This window comes from Mustela lutreola, chromosome 4 (assembly GCF_030435805.1).
Source record: "Mustela lutreola isolate mMusLut2 chromosome 4, mMusLut2.pri, whole genome shotgun sequence".
NCBI lineage: Eukaryota > Metazoa > Chordata > Mammalia > Carnivora > Mustelidae > Mustela > Mustela lutreola.
Window position 1 is genome coordinate 11389819 of NC_081293.1, and position 19607 is coordinate 11409425.

General features: G+C 51.1%; 1 protein-coding gene across 2 annotated transcripts in view; it reads left to right on the forward strand.

Moving 5' to 3' along the window:
- Positions 1 to 1012: 1012 nt before the first annotated feature.
- The window catches only part of RGS10 (regulator of G protein signaling 10), a 38376-nt gene continuing 19781 nt past the window's right edge, over positions 1013 to 19607 (forward strand). Inside the window, exons 1-3 of one of the 2 annotated variants that reach the window (XM_059173043.1) lie at positions 1013 to 1160; positions 12791 to 12909; positions 14309 to 14395. In XM_059173043.1, the coding sequence (XP_059029026.1) occupies positions 1112 to 1160; positions 12791 to 12909; positions 14309 to 14395 (255 nt within the window). In that variant the 5' untranslated portion in view covers positions 1013 to 1111. Of the gene's footprint in view, positions 1161 to 6658; positions 6816 to 12790; positions 12910 to 14308; positions 14396 to 19607 lie in introns of those variants that run through there. The other variant, XM_059173044.1, reaches the window with a different exon arrangement.

The window sequence follows — 19607 nt, forward strand, 5'->3', positions numbered from 1 at the left end:
CCGAAAGCTCAAGAAATGAGGCTAATGACACCCCTTTGGGGGCTGGTTTGCTCAGAAATGAGACAATAGATAGAGGGGGGCGCGGCGGGCCGAGCAGGTGACTGCTGGCGGGAGAGGGGGAGCGCAAAGTGGACCTGAGTGACTCCGAGAGTTGAGCAAAGGCCCTGCCGGAAGCCGCACCACGTGTCCCCAAAGTTAGAGAAGTGTCCCCAACCAGTCGCTGTGAGGGACAGAGGCATCTCTCGGCGGTGGAACCCGAAGGGTTCCCGCAGAACTGCACCGAAGCCCGCCCCTGGAGCCTCCAGGACTTGGGGAGAAGGTGCCCAAGTTCGCCCGCGCAGCGCAGCTCGGCTCGCTCCCCGCGGCCGGGACCCTGGCGACGCCCCACGAGCTTTCGCCGCCAGGGGAGGGCCGGGCAGCCCCGGAGTCGCGGGGCGGGCAGGCCGGGGCCCGCGGGGATCCTGGATCCCGGGGGCGAGGAGGCGAAGGCCGTGGGCCTCACCATGGGTTTGCAGAACCTCGAGGCCTCGGCTTCCCAGTCCGTGTAGCGGGAGGGGACCCCCGCCTGCCGCCTCGCGAAGGCGCACGGAGCCACCGAGAGCGAGAGCGCTGCGCGCGCGGTGCCGCGCCCGTTTCTCGCGGCTGCAGAAGAGGGCGGGAGCCCGGGATGGTCGGAGAGCCGCGAGGCGGGCGGCCGGGCGGGCCGGAGGGGCGGGGCGGGGCCCGGGGCGGCGGCTTTGGCGAGCTCCGCTGGGCGGCGGGGCCCCCGGGGTCCGCGGGCAGGGCTCCTAAGCCACAGGCAACAGCGCGCGCTCCTTCCAGGCCAGCGCACGCCATCCCGGGCGCGGGGCTGGGACTCGGCGTTTGGTCACTCGCGACCGCCCTGGGCCACTCAGGCCCCCGAGGCTGGAATGCTGGGCTCCTGCCGGGGCGGGCGGGCAGGGCGCACCGAGCGCGCCACGCGGCGCCTGGCGGTGGGGAGGGCGGCGGGGCGGGGGCGGGCGCGCCGGGGCGGTGCTGAGCGGGCTCCTCCTCCTCGGCCTCCTCCTCCTCTCCGTCCTCCTGCTCAGCCGCCCGGCTGCTCCTCCTTCCTCCCGGGGCGACCGCGGCGATGTTTAACCGCGCCGTGAGCCGGCTCAGCAGGAAGCGGCCGCCGTCAGGTAAGCGGCTCCCCGGCACGCGGGCTGGGGATCGGGGCGCCCGGAGGAGCCGCCTCGGCCGACGCTGCCCGCCCAGGGTCCCGGGCATCCTTCCCTCCCTCCTGTGTTCGGGCGCGGCTCGGCGATGCCACCCGACGAGGGTCCCCGCCGACCGCGCCAATGCTCGTTGCTCCATCCAGCGGCGGGAGCGCAGAGCCCCGGCGGCGGGAGCGCAGAGCCCCGGGCGGCGCTGCGGGGAGGAAGTTTGGACAAAAGGAAGAACAGCAGCAGTTTTCTTTTTAGTGATGGTCTGGGAGAAGAAAGGAGATCCCATGCACCCCCAAACTTTGGAGGGAGTGTGGGCTCTAGATCCGAAAAGTCGCACGGGTCCCTTCCCTTGGGGAGTTCTCGGTCTCTCTCCGCTGCGGGCGTTGGTGCGAATGATGCCCGCGAGGCGCCCGGAGGTGGCAGGGCTGGACCCCCAGCATCGGACTGGCAGCGGGGCCCGGGCTGCCCAGCGCCTTCATTTCTGCGCTGCGGAGCCGAAATGTGAGGCCGCGGAGGAGGGTGAACACCAGGGTGGAGAGAAGGCACGTCTGTAGTTCGCTCCAGGGAAGCGCTGACATTACGGGGACTTGCCCTGGCTGCCACAATGGACCAGGCTGAGCCACAGTTTGCAGGGGTTTGATAGGACAGAGAATCCACGGTGAAAATGAGACCATGCCTTTGACGCCAACCGCCTTACCCTTTTCGTTCACAGTTACGGCTGTGCTCCTTTGAGCTCTTAATGTGGGCGCAGGTCTCTGTTCACCCAGTTCTGCGTTCTCTCTCCACCCTTAGGGGCGCCCTTGTAAAACAGGTACTGTTAAGGCTACTTTCCAGAAGAGGGAACCGAAGCTCGGAGCTGTTAGGTAACCAGTTAGGGGGGGTGGTGGTGATGGAGAATCTTTGAAACTCAGGTTGATCTGACTGTGGAGTTCAGAGGCTTTTCTGCTACCTCCCACTCTGACGGTGCCTGCTTTAGTGCTAAGAGTCTGAACATGTTGGTGGGTCCTGTTTTCACTAAATATCCTATTTTATGAGGGACAGTGCAGTTAAGAGGAGGGACTGGGTGGGCGGGTGAACCAGACCCTCTGGGACCAAATCCCACCTCCACTGTTGTAAAAACTTTGTGTCGCGTGCAAATGAGGTTCTGCAGAATGGGAATAAAACAGCTATCCCTCTTTGAGCCCTTGAATGGAGCTGGTTTCCTGTCCCTTGCCTTATGCAAATCATTGCATTTAATATTCAGGATACCCTTAGTAAAGTAGGACTTCACAGGGTTATTGTAAAGAGTTCTTATTGGTGTCAATGGGCTTGTACTTCTTTCTGGGTTGTCCGTGGGTCCAAGGATTCCTTTGGGTGTTCCTTTTAGCTGTTCCCTGTTGGTGCCTCTTCACAGGCCTATGGGACAGTAAGCAGAGCCTGGACTCCAGCTCAGCTCCTGGTTCCCACCTTGACTCTATCATTCAGTGACCTTGAGCAAGTTACTTGACCTCTGAGCCAATTGCTAAATTATTGGGAAATTTGAGAACTGGGTGCCAAATCACAGACAGCTTGAAACTGGCTGTTGGTGGATACTTTTACCATGGAAATGGGCAAAGACTGCAGATCAAGCTTTTTTTTTTTATCTAGGAGAGCTGGTTTCCTGGCACACCTCTGCATCTGTTTTCCCATCTGTAAAGTGGGTTTCATAGAGTCTTGGGATTAAATACACAACATACAAGGTCTGTAGTTCAATGCCTGGCATGTAATATGTGAGGAATAATGGTTAGTTTCCCCCCCTTTCATGTTACAAACAGAGCTGTTCTGAACACCTCTGCCTGGGTATTCATTGCTTCGCATCATTTGGGGGTATCCCTGGTTTGGGGGTGTTATAGGGATGAGGGTTGTACCCCAGAAAGATTGGGGCAATTTAGAGACACTAGTGGAGTGTACTTCTTTTAGGGTTGTCACTTTTCAGCCTTACAACATGAGATTAGGTGACAGATAGAAAGATTAGTAGCTAAGCACCATGGTTTGGCATTGGGTGCCTCGCCGCTGAGAGCCCAAACAGCAATGGATCTTTAGATTTAAAGTGTACCCCACCGATGGGAAAGGGCAAATGAGGCCCTGCTCTTTGGGCATCACCATCCAGCAGTGCGAAAAGAAGGGGTCAAGTGAGAAAGGGCATGTGGGCCCCGAGGCAGAGGTACTGGGAAGCTTGCCAAGTGATCCATGGGACCCTGTCCTGCATTTTTACTTGGTAACTTTGAATTATTTTCCTTAAACTGGCTCTCCAAATTGTATAAGCTTCCAGCCCCACAAGTGCTGGATTCAGCCCTGCAATCGCCTGATACAGGCCCAGTTTCAGTCCTGGCTCCCAGAACCTTCGATTGTATAGGCTTTTCCTGCTTTTCAGCAAAAACTTACCGGAGACCATGTCTTCAAGCTCAGAGTTTGGAGTTCCTAAGCCCTAATTTCAAGGTTCAAAGTGGAATTCCCTTGTTTTCCTTAAGGGGATTTCTCAAAGTATGTTCTTGAACCCACCGGGGATGCCAAGGCCGTGGATAAAATGCAGCTTTCCAGGCCACACCCTGGACCCACTGATTCCATCTTGGGGACCCAAGGTCGGGGGAGAATAAGCTGCATTTTCAACAAATGCCTTAGTTGATTCTTGTGCCACTGAAGTCTGTCCACCCCCTCGCCCCCTACAAGGACTCACACAGTCGGTGGTAGTTGTGATGCTGCTCACCTGGAAAGCAAAGCCGAAGCCACAGTCTTCCCTCTGCGAGCAGACCGAGGGGCGATCCGTGGAGGGAATCCCCACCCTGCCAGGCAGGCTTGGCTCTCCCCCCGGGGGGCCGGTTGTACACTAGCCGGTTAAACCCTTGGGACCAGTTTTGGATTTATTGCTGGGCTTAAGTTTTTATTTAAAGATGACAGTCAACATAGCAACTTAAGGTCTTTGTTTTAACAACCCCACAGCCGGCAGTCTTGGCCTCTGGGAAAACTTTCCCTGCAGAACGTCATGGGCCCTATTGGCCTGTGGCTGCAGGGAGAGCAGTCTGGGGACAGGGAGGCCGGGCTGGGCCCAGGGGTGTTGTTTTAGACTGGTATGGTTAGCCTACAAGCCGGCTGTGTCTGGGATGTCAGCTTCCAATGCCACCAGCTCTGAATGCCGCCAAGGGCAGCCCGTAGACCAGCGGCACAGGTGCTACTACAGCTCTGCCTTCTTCATTGGCTTTGCATGTGACCGATGTCTCCTTCTTGCACTGTTAGAAATTTGGGGAACCCTGGCAGGTGCCAGGCAGGCTGTTTCCTGGGGGCTTCCTGGGTAGACTAAGGCACACGTCCTGCTGTGCTTGAGTAATCCCCTCGGCCTGGGGCGCTGGGCTTAGAAAGTTGCTGTTTAAATTGTACTAAATTTACTCTCACTGGTTGTCTTCTGCTTCCCCCAGATAGCTCTCCTCTGGAACAGCCCTAAGAGGGGTGGTGGGGGGGCCGAGGGGCCCCGGGGCAGGCGACAGCAGCAGTAGCTACCCGATAAGAGCCATCAGGAGGCATCCCCTGCGGGGGGAACAGCCCCTTGCAGACTTCCGGGGACTCATTTCCCTTCTAAGCCGGTTCCCATCCCTCCAGGGCTTTGCAGGGTGCCTGTGGGTCAGCTGTGCTGTTCCCTCTGCACGGTGCTCTGGGACCCCTCCTCGGGCCTGCCTTCTGCCCCAGGCCCATTCCTCCTGCTCTCACTCTGCCCCTGGGGGCTGTGCGTTCCCGCTTCTGCCCCTTTGCTTCCCAGGGGTGTCCTCTGTCCTGAGCCTTCTTCCAAAGCTGGGTCTCCCCCGGCCCCAGCAGGGCCTCTCTCCCCAGACTCCTGCCTCCCTCCCTCTCTTCCCCCGAAGCGCAGGCTGTTTTGTCTCTCTGTGGACAGCCACAGAGGCCAAGGGGCAGGGTCTTGTCTGGAGCCACCACCCATTTTAGAAGGGACAGACCAGAGAACTCAAATTTCTGACCCAAGCCCAGAGCTACCTGCATGAGTTCACACAATGTCCACTGAGTCATCTTGTTAAAATATATTTAGAGTTAGAATATATAAATGAATACGGAGCCGACAGCTTTTCTCTTTCCTCTTCTCCTGCCTCCTTCTTCCCTTCCTCCTCCCCTTTCTTCCTTTCTCTTGTCAGGACATTACAAACAATGCCATCATCAACCATCTTTATCATTCCATAAATGAAAGGGCATTTGAATACCCAAGAGAGTAAAGACAGAATTTCATGTAAGGAAACATCCTGATCCACGGAATCTTCTAGAGGTTGTTGTGTCCAGAGAGAGGCACTGGGTGACTGAGGGACAGAGCTGACAGGAAGTCATGCTCCCCTGTGCTCCCACTGTCTCTTGAATTTTGTACCATGTAAATAAATATAATGATCTTTTTCCTAAAAACAACCCGTGGCCGCCTTGACCCTATCAAGACAGCTTACGTGGTGAATATTTTTTTATCCTTATTTTCATTTCTTTTTTTTTTTTTTTAAGATTTTATTTATTTATTTGACAGACAGAGATCATAAGTAGGCAGAGAGGCAGGCAGAGAGAGAGAGGAGGAAGCCGGCTCCCCGCAGAGCAGAGAGCCCGATGCGGGGCTCGATCCCAGCACCCTGAGAACATGACCTGAGCCGAAGGCAGAGGCTTTAACCCACTGAGCCACCCAGGCGCCCCCTTATTTCTTCATGAACTGGTGAAAAAAGCTTCCCGGCGCCCTGTGGCACTGTGGGCAGACAGCCATCTGGGAACTCCTGGTCTGGTCTTCTCAATTAATTTTAAGTTCCGTGAGAAAAAGGGCCTCGCCTTTCCCTTACTGCGTCTGTCACTGTTCTTCTTGACTTTGCAGGCTCTGCAGCCCGAGGACGGGGGCTGAGCCCCACCTCATCCACTTCTTTGCTTTCTCCTTGGAGCACAGGACTTAACCTCACCGTGCCTCAGTTTCCACCTCTGTAAAATGGGCCCCTGATGAGCCCAACGTCAGAGGGTCGCTGTGACGCGGAGACCAGATCCATATAGCGAGCGCTCAGTCCGGAGCTATTTTCACAGCTGTCCTGCTCTCTGTCTCGCCCCCAATCTATCAGAAAACATCCATCAACATAAACGTGAACATGAGCGCCAGACACGGCGGACCCCCGGGGGGACTCGGCTCCTCCTCAAGAAGTGCAGAATGTCACTGACTCGCCCAGCCGTGGGGGCCCCGGGGGGAGTGAGGGCACATTTGTGCGTGAGTGTCAGGCCCTCCGGGGGGGTGGGGGGGGGCACAGGGCTTCTGGAAAGTGAGGGAAATGAGGACAGGATCTTCGTTTTCACCCCCAGCGTAGGGCTCCTGGGTAATTTTTATTTTTTCTGGGCCTTTGCCTAGAAAGTAGAGATCTAGGGAGGCTACAAATAACAGTCTGGCGTTCTGATTTCCTTCCCTCTGGTAGAAACTGGAAGCCAGTGGCCATCTGTTGTTTAGTCCACTCAAAAGAGGATGTGGAGTCTTGTTTTTCCTCCAGACCCAAGGGTGCTCAGGAGCCCCACAGCCCCCAGCCTGTCTCCCACGAACCGTCTCTGAGAAGGCAGTGGGTTTCTGGGCTTCGTGAGACTCCTCAGGTGGACCCCAGAGCATGGAACGTAAGGAGCGGCCCCCACCCCCTTTGGCAGATGTCCTCCGCTTAAAGGTGCACCGGCGCCCCGGGAGGCACCGCCCCAGCCCTTGGCTTTCTCTGAGGTCTCTGGCTTCTTGTAGAAAAACGCCACGAAGCCTTTTCTGAGTCCAGCCAACCCTCTACAGCCTGCTCGCCTTCTCTGGTCTTTGATGCTTGCTATTATGATTATTTTAAAAACTTTTCCAATTTTTATTATTATATTCTGCTCCTTGCACTTCACGCAAACCTCCCCACTAAGGGAACTGCGTGCTCGAAGGGTGGTCATTCTCTGACCTTAGATGCTGGAGCCAGTAAACACTTAAGTAACCTCTAGATAGAGTGTCTCTGTGACTCACTTTCTCCGGAGCCCTACATAGATCTCCAGTTGTAACGAACTGATTCTCTGCTTCTAAGTTTGGATGACTTAAAAAAAAAAAAAAAATGTAATATGTTTGATGCGGAATCGTTGATATGAGGTTTTAAAGATTTTACTTATTTGTGAGAGAGAGAATGAGGGGAGGGGCAGAGGGGGAGGGAGAGGGAAAGAACCTCAAGCAGATTCTGTGCTGAGTGCAGAGCCCGACCTGGGGCTCGATCTCACAACGCAGAGACCGTGACTTGAACTGATACCAAGAGTCAGACGCTTAACTGGCTGAGCTACCCAGGCGCCCCTGATGTGAGGTTTCACGTAAGGTTCTTGGGGTGTGCACTTTTCCTTGAATGTTTATGGGAGTTTTGGGGTGTGTGTGTGTGTGTGTTGAACCAGACTGCTTTAGAATTGGGAATGAACATTTCTGCCTCTTCCTGGGCGTGAATATTTCATATGTTTTCTTTAATAATGCTAGAAGTTTTGGGGGGTACTTAGGATAGGCTCTTTGATGATGTACCCTGATTCTGCTTTGAGGAAGGTGGGTGTTGAGATTTTACTAGGACATTATCTGACTTGGGAAAATTGTCTATGCAGGATCATTAACCTAGACCTTCCTGCAGACTATTAGCAGGAATCCACGCTGTAAGCCTTTAGCTCTGATGAGTGTTACAGATGTCTTTTGAGTATGGATTTCCAAGGAATTAATGTCTGGAGAAAGTCTCTGGTAGATATGACATCATAGCATCTATAAATAATGCATTACGAAATATGCTGCAAGCCACCAGCCTCAGCCATCTGTATCTGTGAAATAATGGCTTTTGCTGAAGTCAGAAACCACACAGAACAGCATAAATGTAAATGGAAAGCGTATGTATGTTGTGTTCGCATGCTAGATGGTTCTAGCGGTCTGGTGTGGGTTTTTGTCTGTGCTGAATTCCCTCTTGGTTTTCTCAATCTTTTCCCACGGTGCAGTTGTCTTCCTCTTCAAGGCCGTTATGTTCTGGCCTTTGTGAGTGTGGAGATCGGCTCTTATTAAAAACAAAAATGGCAGTAGAACCTTATGATAAAGTGCATGGGCTCTGGAGCTGTGCTCGGAGCGTGGTCTCCGCTCTCCTTGCTGGGCGACGCTTACAAGTTTCTGTGCCTCGTCTGTGCTTCCCCATCGGAAGTGGGGATATTAAGCACACCACAGGCTCATTGTGAGGTGTGAATGATCGAACCCACAGAAAAAGCTTGAAGCAGTCCCCAGCACACTACAAACAATGTGTTAGTGTCCCCTGTTGTTACTAGCTAATGGTAGATTGCTCTGAGCATAAATCTATTGAAAAACAAGTATTGTTAGGGCTCCTGGGTGACTCAGTGGGTTAAGCGTCTGTCTTCAGCTCAGGTCAGGATCCCAGAGTCCTGCGATCGAGCCCCACATTGGGCTCCCTGCTCAGCGGGAAGCCTGTTTCTTCCTCTCCTCCATGCTCGGCTCTCTCTTGCTATCTCGGTCTCTCTTTTTCAAATAAATATATAAATAATATCTTTAAAAAAAAAGAAAAATAAGTATCATGCCTACAAAAGTCTGATCTAAAATGTTTTAAAGACCGCAGGAGGTTAAAAAATTTTTTTTTCATTGCAAAAATATTTTAATAGGTAAACTAAACAACAAGACAAGATAAACAGAGCTGGACAAAATTGAAACAAAAGTCATCAGCGATAGCTCCTTACTAGCTTGAGTGATCTTAAAGTTGCTAGATAAGTATGTTTGACTTTTTTTCCACCTGTGCATTCCAAGTTTAACTTCTTGTGTAATCCATCTAAAATGGCAACTTTTGTCAACAAAAAAGCAAAGAATATTGTTATTTCTTTATGGCTTCAGGTGCCAGGAGTTGGGAAGCTGGGAACTCTTGGCTTTGCTTTATTCTTAAGTTCAGAAGTAAACCTGCTTTTTATAGAGAAAGGTTATTCCTTTTTCTTACAATTGCTGGACTGACTGTAACATTTCAGGTGAACTTGTCTTAGGAGCCTTTACTTACATGCACTGGGAAGTAGAGGAAGTCTCCTGAGATAATAGAAATGGCCCGCGTTGAGGGATGATCTCTAGGGCAGTGCCAGATGGGGGGGGGGGCACACCGCTCAGTCTCCCTGGTGGTCAGGAGCATGACTTGGAAAAGAGATGCACCGTTAAATGAGTGGAGTTGCAAATGTGGTTCTATTTAGAGCTATCTATCTATACTGATACCAATCAAGAAAGATTAAGGAAAAAAGGTGTAGCCAAAAGCTCTTATTGAAATTGAAGGGCAGTCAGGAAGTCTTGGAAAAATTCGAACCAATACTCCTGAGAAAAACAAAAACACACATCAGACAGAGTGCGCGTAGATTCCCACAGTAAAGGTAGTGGGGGCAGAAGGTGGGCAAAAAGGCAAGAAGGGATCTGTCTTATCCAGGGCACCAGAGCCAGACTCCAGTGGCTGTGGCTGTGGAGAGTAGCTGCATCTTGGTGGACTTCCTGAGCCAGCCCTGGAAATTCTGTGCCCTTCTGTAATCCTGTCGGGGTCAATGCAATTCATGACTTTCGAGGGCAGGGAGATGATAGCCCAGTCAAGAACCAAGAGAAAGTGCCGTTTATTTGCCAGGTACTATGTTCTGGAGCAGACCTGGGGTTCTGCGAGGGTGGCCCTGGGTCGGGGGACGGTCACTTTCACACTGAAGTCCCAGTACTGGTTCCATCGAGCTGTTCTCTAGTTGGGTCACCTTGGGTAGGTCACTTTACCCTCTGAACCTCTATTTCTCAGTCTATAAAATACAGGGACCTGACCAGACTAGTGTGTATTGAGTTATAAGAGTTTTCGATCAAGTGAAAGTTGGCACAGAAATTCAATATGCAAAGTAATTTGAGTATAAATTAAGGGTTGGGGGAGGTGGCAGTTATCAAATGGTGGGGTCAGAAAGCTTATCTCCTATTTAACCAAAGGAGCGCTCTTTTGGATTTTTAAATGGGAATCCACTGAGTGAATTTATTTGCAAGATACGTGTGGCAGCAAACACTAAGATGTGGTCTGTTTTTTTGTTGAAAAGAATGTCAAGAGCTTTAAAACCCTTTCAGACCAAGGTTGGAAACTTACAGGCAGAGTAGGTGTTGTGTGACAGCAGGAGAAATTTCTGGCTGCCTAAGACTGCTCCCGGGAGCAGCCTACTTGTGTCTCTGCATGTAAATACAGAGCCGATCTCCTGAGGGAGGGTAGCAAGTCGTGAGACTGTACTCACGAGCAGGATTAAGTTGGTGAAATGCTTGGCCGAATGAACCCTCTTGCAGAACTTTTTTATAATGGTGATCTCTTGATTCGATTTATACTCTGTCGGGAAGAAACCCAGTGTTCATTGTGTTTAGAGGCTTGCCGTTCTAGCATTTTCAAAGAGAGCAGGGGAAGTAATGTAATATCCACGGACTGAAGATTCACTTTAAAGAAGAATCAGGTCCATTTGTGCTGTGTTTGAGTGAGTTTACTTCTCCGTGAAAGGAATAGATCTGTCTTGAAAATTCTCTTATGTGCTCTATCACCAGTGCGCATTGAAACACAATCCCCACTCCCTGGCAGGCTTCTGGCTTCTGCTTTTCAGCCCCAGTCAGCCAGCAAGTGTCTACAATCCAGGTGGTTCTCCCAGACCCTGGGGGACAGAGTCTCAGCTGCTCGAGAAATTAACACGTGGATTGACCCAATAGAACAGGAAAGATCATGGCAGCTGAGTTACTGTTAAGGCCAATGTATCCGGATACAACTTTCTTCCAAAAACGTTTAAAACTCTATGGCATCCTAGTGGTTTGCAGAAATTAATATTCATAGGACTTTTTTCATTTGTCCTTTTCAAATGGTCTGCTTTGCTGATTTTTAAAATTAAAAGCGTATTTTCTCCTACAGTCAAACTTTTCTTTATAGAAATAGGCATCTACGGGATGCCTAGGTGGCTCAGTGGGTTAAAGCCTCTGCCTTCAGCTCAGGTCATGATCTCAGGGTCCTGGGATCGAGCCCCACATCAGGCTCTCTGCTCAGTGGGGAACCTGCTCCCCACCCCCACCCCGCCTGCCTCTCTGCCTACTTGTGAGCTCTCTCTGTCAAATAAATAAAATCTTAAAAAAAAAAAAAAAAAGAAAGAAAGAAATAGGCATCCACTTCGAATGACAAAAGGCAACGGAGAAAAGTATTAGCTATAAAAAGAGTTCACTTGATACATCATTATTTTAGGGAAGAGGAGAGAGGAACTAACATTTGTGAGGGTCCTCTGTGAGCTTCTAGATACCCGATGGGCTTCCCGTTTTAGTCTTTTGGATAACCAGTGAGACAGGAAGATTATCTTGCACACAGAATTTTGCCCCTTACCACACAGTCTGAATTTGCTGAACTGGGTTTGGAACCTGGGCCCATCCGAAGTTACATTCAATGTTTTTTTTTTTGCCCCTTGACTCCAGGAAGGGACCAAATTCTGTAAAATGAGGCATGTGTGTGCTGTCACTTCCTCTCAGGCAAGTAGTCAAAGTGTGTTAGTTGGAAGTCTCCTGTCCCCTTTCCTATAGTCAAGAGACTTTTCTGCTCTTGAGGAAGAGAAGGCAGCGGGTGTGCAGGTAGAGAGTCATTCGTCCAATCTATACACGTAGTAACGGTGTGATGCTGAACCGTATTGGAGACAAAGGAAAAATCAGTAATACCAATCCTGTTTTTATTCACAATTTTGTTATTTTGTTTGTTAAAGAATTCTTTTTCTTTTTTTAAGATTTTATTTATGTATTTGATGGAGTGAGAGAGCATAATCAGGGGGAAAGGCAGAAGGAGAGGGAGAAGCAGGCTCCCCACTGAGCAGGGAGCCTAACATGGGGCTCGATCCCAGGACCCCAGGATCATGACGTAAGCCAAAGGCAGACGCTTAACCAACAGAGCCACCCAGGCGCCCCACGTTATGGAATTCTTTGCATATTTTGATTTTTCAAAATCTTGCATGAAAATACCATTTATCTTGATGCCTGAGTTTTTTAGCAACCCCCTAAAATCATGTACCTGCAGCCAGTGTCTCCCTTTTCCCACCCTTGGCCCAACCCCGGTGCACACTTTTATTTATGTGCCGGGCAATGAACTACATGTGTTGCGGATACAACATAAAGATAACACAGAAGCTTTCGGACCAGTGCGTCAGTCACGCAGATCATCACAAGACAGCGCGATAATTACCAGACTGTGCCCAAAGCACAGTAATGGGGAAGCAGCCGCCACGGTGGCAGGGTTCCTGGGAGGAAGTCCTTGGGAGGCTTGAGGGCTGGCCAGAGGACACGTGGGTGGGGGAAGGATGGATGGAGAGTGGTGGGAAAGGACAAGACCCCTTGTCATGGCTCTGAGCCTCAGTTTCCCTCACATGTAAGATGGAGGAAATGGCAGTGCCTCCTTTCTAAGGTTATCATGGGAGCTAGAATGGGTTCCCCGTGTGAAGCGCCTGCCGTAGATTCTGGCACGTAACCTGTATTAGCCACAATGGTGATGACAGTGACCATTACTTGCAGATATTTTTACGTGAAAGTATCTTTGGGCCAAATTCACAGTCTGAACTTTGCTTTGCAGACATCCACGGCAGCGATGGGAGTCCCAGCAGCAGCCAGCAGAACCCCAAGAGCACAGCCAAATGGGCGGCCTCTCTGGAGAATCTGCTCGAAGACCCAGAAGGCGTGAAAAGATTTAGGGTTTGCCTTTTTCATTGTTGACTGGGATCGGTGCAGCCTGTGAAGAAGGGTAGACACCTGTTGGGGGGAACACGGACTGGTTTTTCCCCTCTGTGTGTCCCAACCTGAGAATTAGGACTTCTCACTTGCTATGGCCAAGGGGGAGACTCTCTCCCAGATCGCCTGGGGCCAGAGCGGAGGGGCACGCACAGGCTGTTTCTGGGTTTTATGTAGTTGGATGGGAGGGGGAGGGGGTGATGGGCAAAGACGTGCTTTGCTCATTGGCAGAATCCCCAAAGCCTTTCCAGCTCTGGGACCCCTGGGAGGGGGTGGTCTGGGTTTCGGATGTGAAGGTTGGTTCTCCGGGATTCTCGGGATTCATTATGGACCCGGGGAGAAAGGAGGACAGCGGCTGGAGAAGTGAACATGAACTCCCAGAGGAGGGCTGATGCATGGGGCGTGTCGGCGCTGCCTAGAAAGAGCCCTCTGGCTGGCAGAAACCCCAGGGGTCGGATAGAAGAACCACATGTGAATTTCAAGAGGGCCCTGTATCTGACCGAGTCCCACCGCCTTCTGCCTTTAAGTTTTGGCTCAGGTCAGCGTTAGCCCTGATGCTGTTGGTCCCTGTTGCAGCGCCGGGGGAGGGGGTGGTGGGCTGCGCTCCTAACATCCCTGGACATCCGGGCCCTGGGGACACCGTCTAGATCTCAGGGAGGACCCCATTCTGCACCCAGTGGGATGGCAGACCGTGCTGCTCACCCCCACTGCTGCCCAAAGAAAACACACCTCCAGCTTAAAATAGTTTTCATCGTGGCATTTTTAGACATGCTTAATTTGTTTCTTTTCTTTTGTTTAAAAAAAAATGGGGGGCGCCTGGGTGGCTCAGTGGGTTAAGCCGCTGCCTTCGGCTCAGGTCGTGATCTCGGGGTCCTGGGATCGAGTCCCGCATCGGGCTCTCTGCTCAGCAGGGAGCCTGCTTCCTCCTCTCTCTGCCTGCCTCTCTGCTTACTTGTAATTTCTCTCTGTCAAATAAATAAATAAAATCTTTAAAAAAAAAAAAAAAAAAATGGGGCTGATTTTAGAGGAATGTACTTTGTTTAAACACTGTCTGGAAGGAACTAATATATCTCCCACTTAAATTTACTCTTTGGTAATTTATTGTTATCTTAGACTTCTGAGTAAATTCTTGCTTCATTTTTAGTCTTCCTGACGATGTCCGAGTCAGTAAATTCAAATGCATATGAAATTCTAGCTTTAACATTAAACATTGCTTTGTTTTTTAGGATGGAGTTTTCGAAGGGTGACAGAACCATATTCGTTAGTCCCATTTTGCCAAACTGGCCCTTGAAGGAAATTACTTGTTATTTTCTTTCCTTAAAGTAGAACATTGCTTGATATTTTCTCCTCTTTTTATCTATAGGAATTTTTAAAAAAAGAATTCAGTGAAGAAAATGTTTTATTTTGGCTAGCCTGTGAAGATTTTAAGAAAACACAGGATAAGAAGCAGGTATGTCTTCGAGTCTGTAATTAGTTCTTGAATTCTTTGAGTTCTTGATCATTTTTTTCTCTCTCATTATGAAGTTACAGCTTCCTTTCCAACAGACTTTGAAATTGCCTCAAGAAATCTGAACCATATTGGATTTGGGGAAGACTAAAGCTTCAAATTATGCAGTGATCAAATATTAATAATTTTTCAAAGTGTTAATTTTAATTTTTTTAAAGATTTTATCTATTTTTGAGAGAGAGAGAGAGAGAGCAAGCATACGGGCTGGGGGGAGGGGCAGAGGGAGAAGCAGACTCCTTGCTGAGCAGGGAGCCTGATGCGGGACTTGATCCCAGGACCCTGAGATCATGACCTGAGCTGAAGGCTGACACTTGACTGAGCCACCCAGACACCCCAAATTGTGTTAATTTTTAAATGGAGCTGTTCCAATGGACAAAGAGTTTAAAGTAAAAATAACAATTTCTGTCATTTCAAGTTTATCATTGCACATGATTTTTTTTCTTCATGAATAAGTTATGAGGATGCTTCCCCAGAGTTTGACATGTCGGCATTTTGTACGGATGTAGTAAAATGATAAACAGATGTGTGGCGATAAAAGCGCAACTCGAATCAGATAGATTGTCAATTATTCAACGTATCTTACAAAACATCCTGTAGTTGGCAGGCGTCCCGCATAGAAAGTTTCTGACTGTTCTCCTGGGTAAATGTGTGCTCTTTGCAGGAGGTAGCCTTTAATTCTGATGTCAGCAGATTTTCTGTCCTTGAAGATTGGGTGTAAGGGGGAGGTGGAGGAGATTATGGGGACGAAGGCCTGTGGGTCGGGTGTGTTTATGAGGCCTAGGCATGTGTATTTCTAAGAGGCTACCAGCTACATGCCTACAAGGGCCAGTGAGTAAACACTAATCCGTGAAGCTTTTGGTGTGAAGCTATAAGGAGTGGTGGGGACTGGGGCCATTGTGGATAGCCGGCCCCGCCTCCAGGAGCTGTGCCTGATGCTGTAGCTGACTTTGGCAGTGAACACTTTGGGGCCTGTGGCTGTCTGGGCTTTCTGTGCTTTGAGTTCTGCCCACTTAGGTCTTCGCTTGCTCACCCTTGCCCCCCAGAACCCTAAGGGTCTGGCCTCTTCCTAAGGCATCTTTAGCCCAGTGCTGCCTGGTTATCCAGAGAAGCTGGATGTTTGGATTCTTAGGAAACCATTAGATTTTATAAATGTTGGAACTAATTTGTAGAAAACGTAAAACCTTGCCTGCCAAACAAAACATATCCATGGGCAGATGTAGCTCGTGGCCTGCCAGCTTTTGAGCCTCTGTCTCTAAACCTAGACTCTGCGAAGCCAGCAGCCGGTACATGTTTGTAGACAGCAGCTTGGAAAATGTTCATCATTGATTTGTTCAGAGTCTTTTCCTGACGCAGACACACTTCCCCCAAGATGGAGCAGGGCGCCTTCCTTCTACGGCCTTCCTCTCTGTGGAGGCAAAGATGGGTGCTAAGATAGATTCGTTTTAGCTCAAATTTCCTAGGTCAGCCTAGAAAGGCTTCCCAGGGAGGACCCTTGGTATTTGATTCCTTCAGGCTTCTTCTCGTCCCTGGATGACTTTGTTTGAGCCTCCTGGGCAGTGAATGGCCTCTAGGGTAAAGCGAGCGGGTGGGTCTGCCAGTCCTGGAAAGCTGGGGTCCCGCCCTAATGACAGGAGTGCTCACTGTTTTCCCTTGGCCCCAGCACTCAGGGCAGGGCTCAGGGGCCACTGTCCGGAAATGCTGGACTGTGCAATTTGATTTGTCCAGACTCGGGCTAAAACCCTAGGTAAGAGCCAAGCAGGCAAACAGATATCCGTTCTTCTGCTATATTCTTTGTGTGTCAAGGGTGAGAGGGGCCTCCGGGTCGGCGTCTCTCCCTCCACCACTCTGCCACCATGGAAGCTGAGGCCCCCACAGCTGAGCTGGGACTTGGACCAGCATTCCGAGGTCACCTGGGTGCTCTCCCTGCACACCAGGCTCATGTGTTCTCGGGTTCAGCAGAGTCCACCAGATCTCTGTGGAGGGCCTGCTCAGGGCCAGGCCTTGTAACGAGTGTGGAAGACATGCGGGGACAGGACAGATGAGCTGCTTTAAGGAACAGGCATCGAGAAGGAAAGCAGCTTGTTAATCAAGCTTTTGCAAGTGTGCTGAGCAGAGAAATGGAAAGTGGGGGTTCTGTGGGAGCCCAGGCGGGGGTCGATGGGGAAGCAGACACCTGAAGGGGAGTTTGGGGGTGGGGACAGCATGGGGAGAAGAGCCGAAGGAAGGCCAGGTGGTGGGACAGTGGCGCTTGAGACACAGGCCAGCTCTGCTGGGCTTGAGGCTGGGAGGGAGGTGAGGTCAGACGCGGAGAGCCTGAGTCCGGGTAAACACTGCAAGGCTACAGGGTTGGGTTAGACTGGCCCATCGTCATCCCACAGACAGTGTTTCCAGAATCTGAGAACCCCTCGCTGTAGCCCCACCCCTGACACCCAGCATATGACCCCGTGAAGGTTCGTGTCTTGAAGCCTAGAATGTGAAGTGAGGGCCTCACCCCGCAGCCGCCTGAGAAGGCAGCAGTGCTGGGAAGGAAGCAAGCCTCCGTGGGGCCTGTGGGGCCCCGATCTCGGCCTGGGTTATCGCGCTCAGCCTCATGACCGCCCCCGTCCTTCCAGAGGTGTGGGCTGTGGTTTGGGAGAACACGCAGCAGCTTTGCCTACGCTGCCTGGCTCGGTGCCGTCGGGGCCAGAGCGCAGACCCGGGGCTCAGACTGCAGAGTCTGTGTGTTCTCTGGTGGGTCTGGCTATAGGGGAAGTAAAACCAGGAGTAAGCTCTGAAACACTAATTTTAAAAAGTGGAGGAGGACAGAGGCAGGAGGAGAAGGGAGTCCAACCGAGTTTCACAATAAGACGTGCCTCGTCTGGTCCGGCGGGGAGTCTGTCGAGGGGCGAGCTCTACAGTGAACGGAGGTGGCGGTGGACCGGTGTGAACCTCATGTTGCCTCCATTGCTTTATTTCTTATTTTTTGAAAAAAGATTTGTTTTAGAGAGAGAGCACGAGTTGGGGGGGCAGAGGGAGACAGAGAGAGAGACTCTCAAGCAGACCCCGTGCTGAGCGTGGAGCCTGATGTGGGGCTCCATCCCGCGACCGACCCCGAGATCACCACCAAGAGTCGGACACTTAACCGACTGAACCACCCAGGTGCCCATTCCTTACTTCAAAGAGGCCTGGTGCTGGCTTGTTTTTTCATTCTTTTACTAGGATTATCTCGCTGGATCTCTCCAGAGTCCAGACCTCTTCTGGGTAGAGTTTCTTTATTTCCTCTCTGTACTGTCTTGTCTTCCTGCTACCACGCAGGCTCTGGGGGTCTGAGATCTGGGTCTTCTCCCCACTGTATCCAAGTGCCTAGAGCAGCCCAATGTCATTTACTTCCTGTTCTCCCCACTCAGGTCAGCAGACACCTGAGGACCCACTGGGGTGGGTCCTGGCCCCTGCCCTCCTGCCACGGTGATGGCCCTAGGGACAGACATGTTTCTCAGAAGCTCCAAACAGTGGGCCCACGCTGTGTCCCTGCTGCCTGCCCTGGCCCGTGCTTTCCCAAGGGAGGGAGAAGGTCTCGACAGGGATCCGGCTTTCAGGAAGTTGGGAAGGGTGACGTCCCGCACCCCCGCCCTCCTTGGGGCTTCTGTGATGGCTGTACCTTTCAGGGGGTTCATACCCAGCAGGCAGCTTTCAAAGCACTTCTCTCTGTTCCCAATTTCTTTATGGCTTGAAATTTTTCTGTAAAGTGCCTTTCCCTCATGAAATAACACGAGAGATGGATCTATCTTCTCAAACCGAGTGGTATTTATGAGTGATAAAGCCTCAGGACAAGCCCCAACAAGGTTTTGGGTATCCATGATTCATTCATTCATTCATTCATTCCAGCTGCATGGGCATACTGGGCTTGTTCACTCTGTGACATTGTGTAGAGGGATACAGCAGTTTGTACAGATTTATAAAAACCAAGCCAGGAATGGGGGTGGGGAAGTGGCGGGGCAATGCAGGTTTCTTTTTTTTTTTTTTTTTTTTTTAAGATTTTATTTATTTATTTATTAAGAGAGAGTGCACAAGTAGGCAGAGAGGCAGGCAGAGAGAGAGGAGGAAGCAGGCTCTCTGCTGAGCAGAAAGCCCGATGCAGGGCTCGATCCCAGGACCCTGGGATCATAACCTGAGCCGAAGGCAGAGGCTTTAACCCTCTGAGCCACCCAGATTCCCTTCCTTTCTTTCTTGAAGATTTATTTATTTGAGACAGGAAGGGGGAGAACATGTGGTTGTGGGGAGGAGGGGCAGAGAGAGAGGATCTCCGAGCTGAGTGGGGAACCTGACATGGGGCTCTGTCCCATGACCCTGAGATCATGACCAAGAGCTAGATGCATAGCCAGCTAAGCCACCCCGGTGCCCCACAGCGCCACTTTCTAATAATCATACCTTCGAGAAGGGCTTGCACTGGCACTTAAATAGAATGGTACCTTGCCTTTTTATAGTGTTTTAGAATTAACAGAGTTATAGGGGGAGGGGTCTATGGTATTTATGATTTTTATTACATATTATTTAACACTATAAACTGTTTCAGGATTTAAAGTGTTTGAGGTTCTTATTTAACGTACCAAAGGGCAAACCTTCGTGGCTCAGTGGGTTAAGCCTCTGCCTTCAGCTTAGGTCATGATCCCAGGGTCCTGGCCTGGAGCCCCCCATCAGGTTTCCTGCTCAGCGGGGCGTCTGCTACTCCCTCTGTTCCCTGCACCCCCCCCCCAAACTTTGCTCTCTCTCTCTCAAATAAATAAAATCTTTAAAAAAAAAAAGTACTAAAGCAGAGGTTTTCCTAAAAGGCTAAAACACCATCTTCTTTGTTAAAAAAAAAAAAAAAAAAAAAAGTATTCAGACCTCCCCACGTGACCCACGCTTCTTCGGGAGTAAGGTGGGCTGGTTCCCTTCCCCCCGCAGCACCCTCCAGATTTCACTCGCCCCCTGGTTCGTGCTGCGCGTCTCGGCCTGGGTCCGGCTGGGTCCGGGCTGGCCCGTGTGGGGCTCCGCTGCCCCCGGCGGGGTCCGGACCCAGCACTGGCCCGCCGCGCGCCCCCGTGGCTTCCGAGCTACCGCGCCGCGTCCAGATGTTATCTCCCGGCTTCCCCTCGCTGTGACGGAGCCCGCACTTACCAGCCTCCTTGTCACTGTT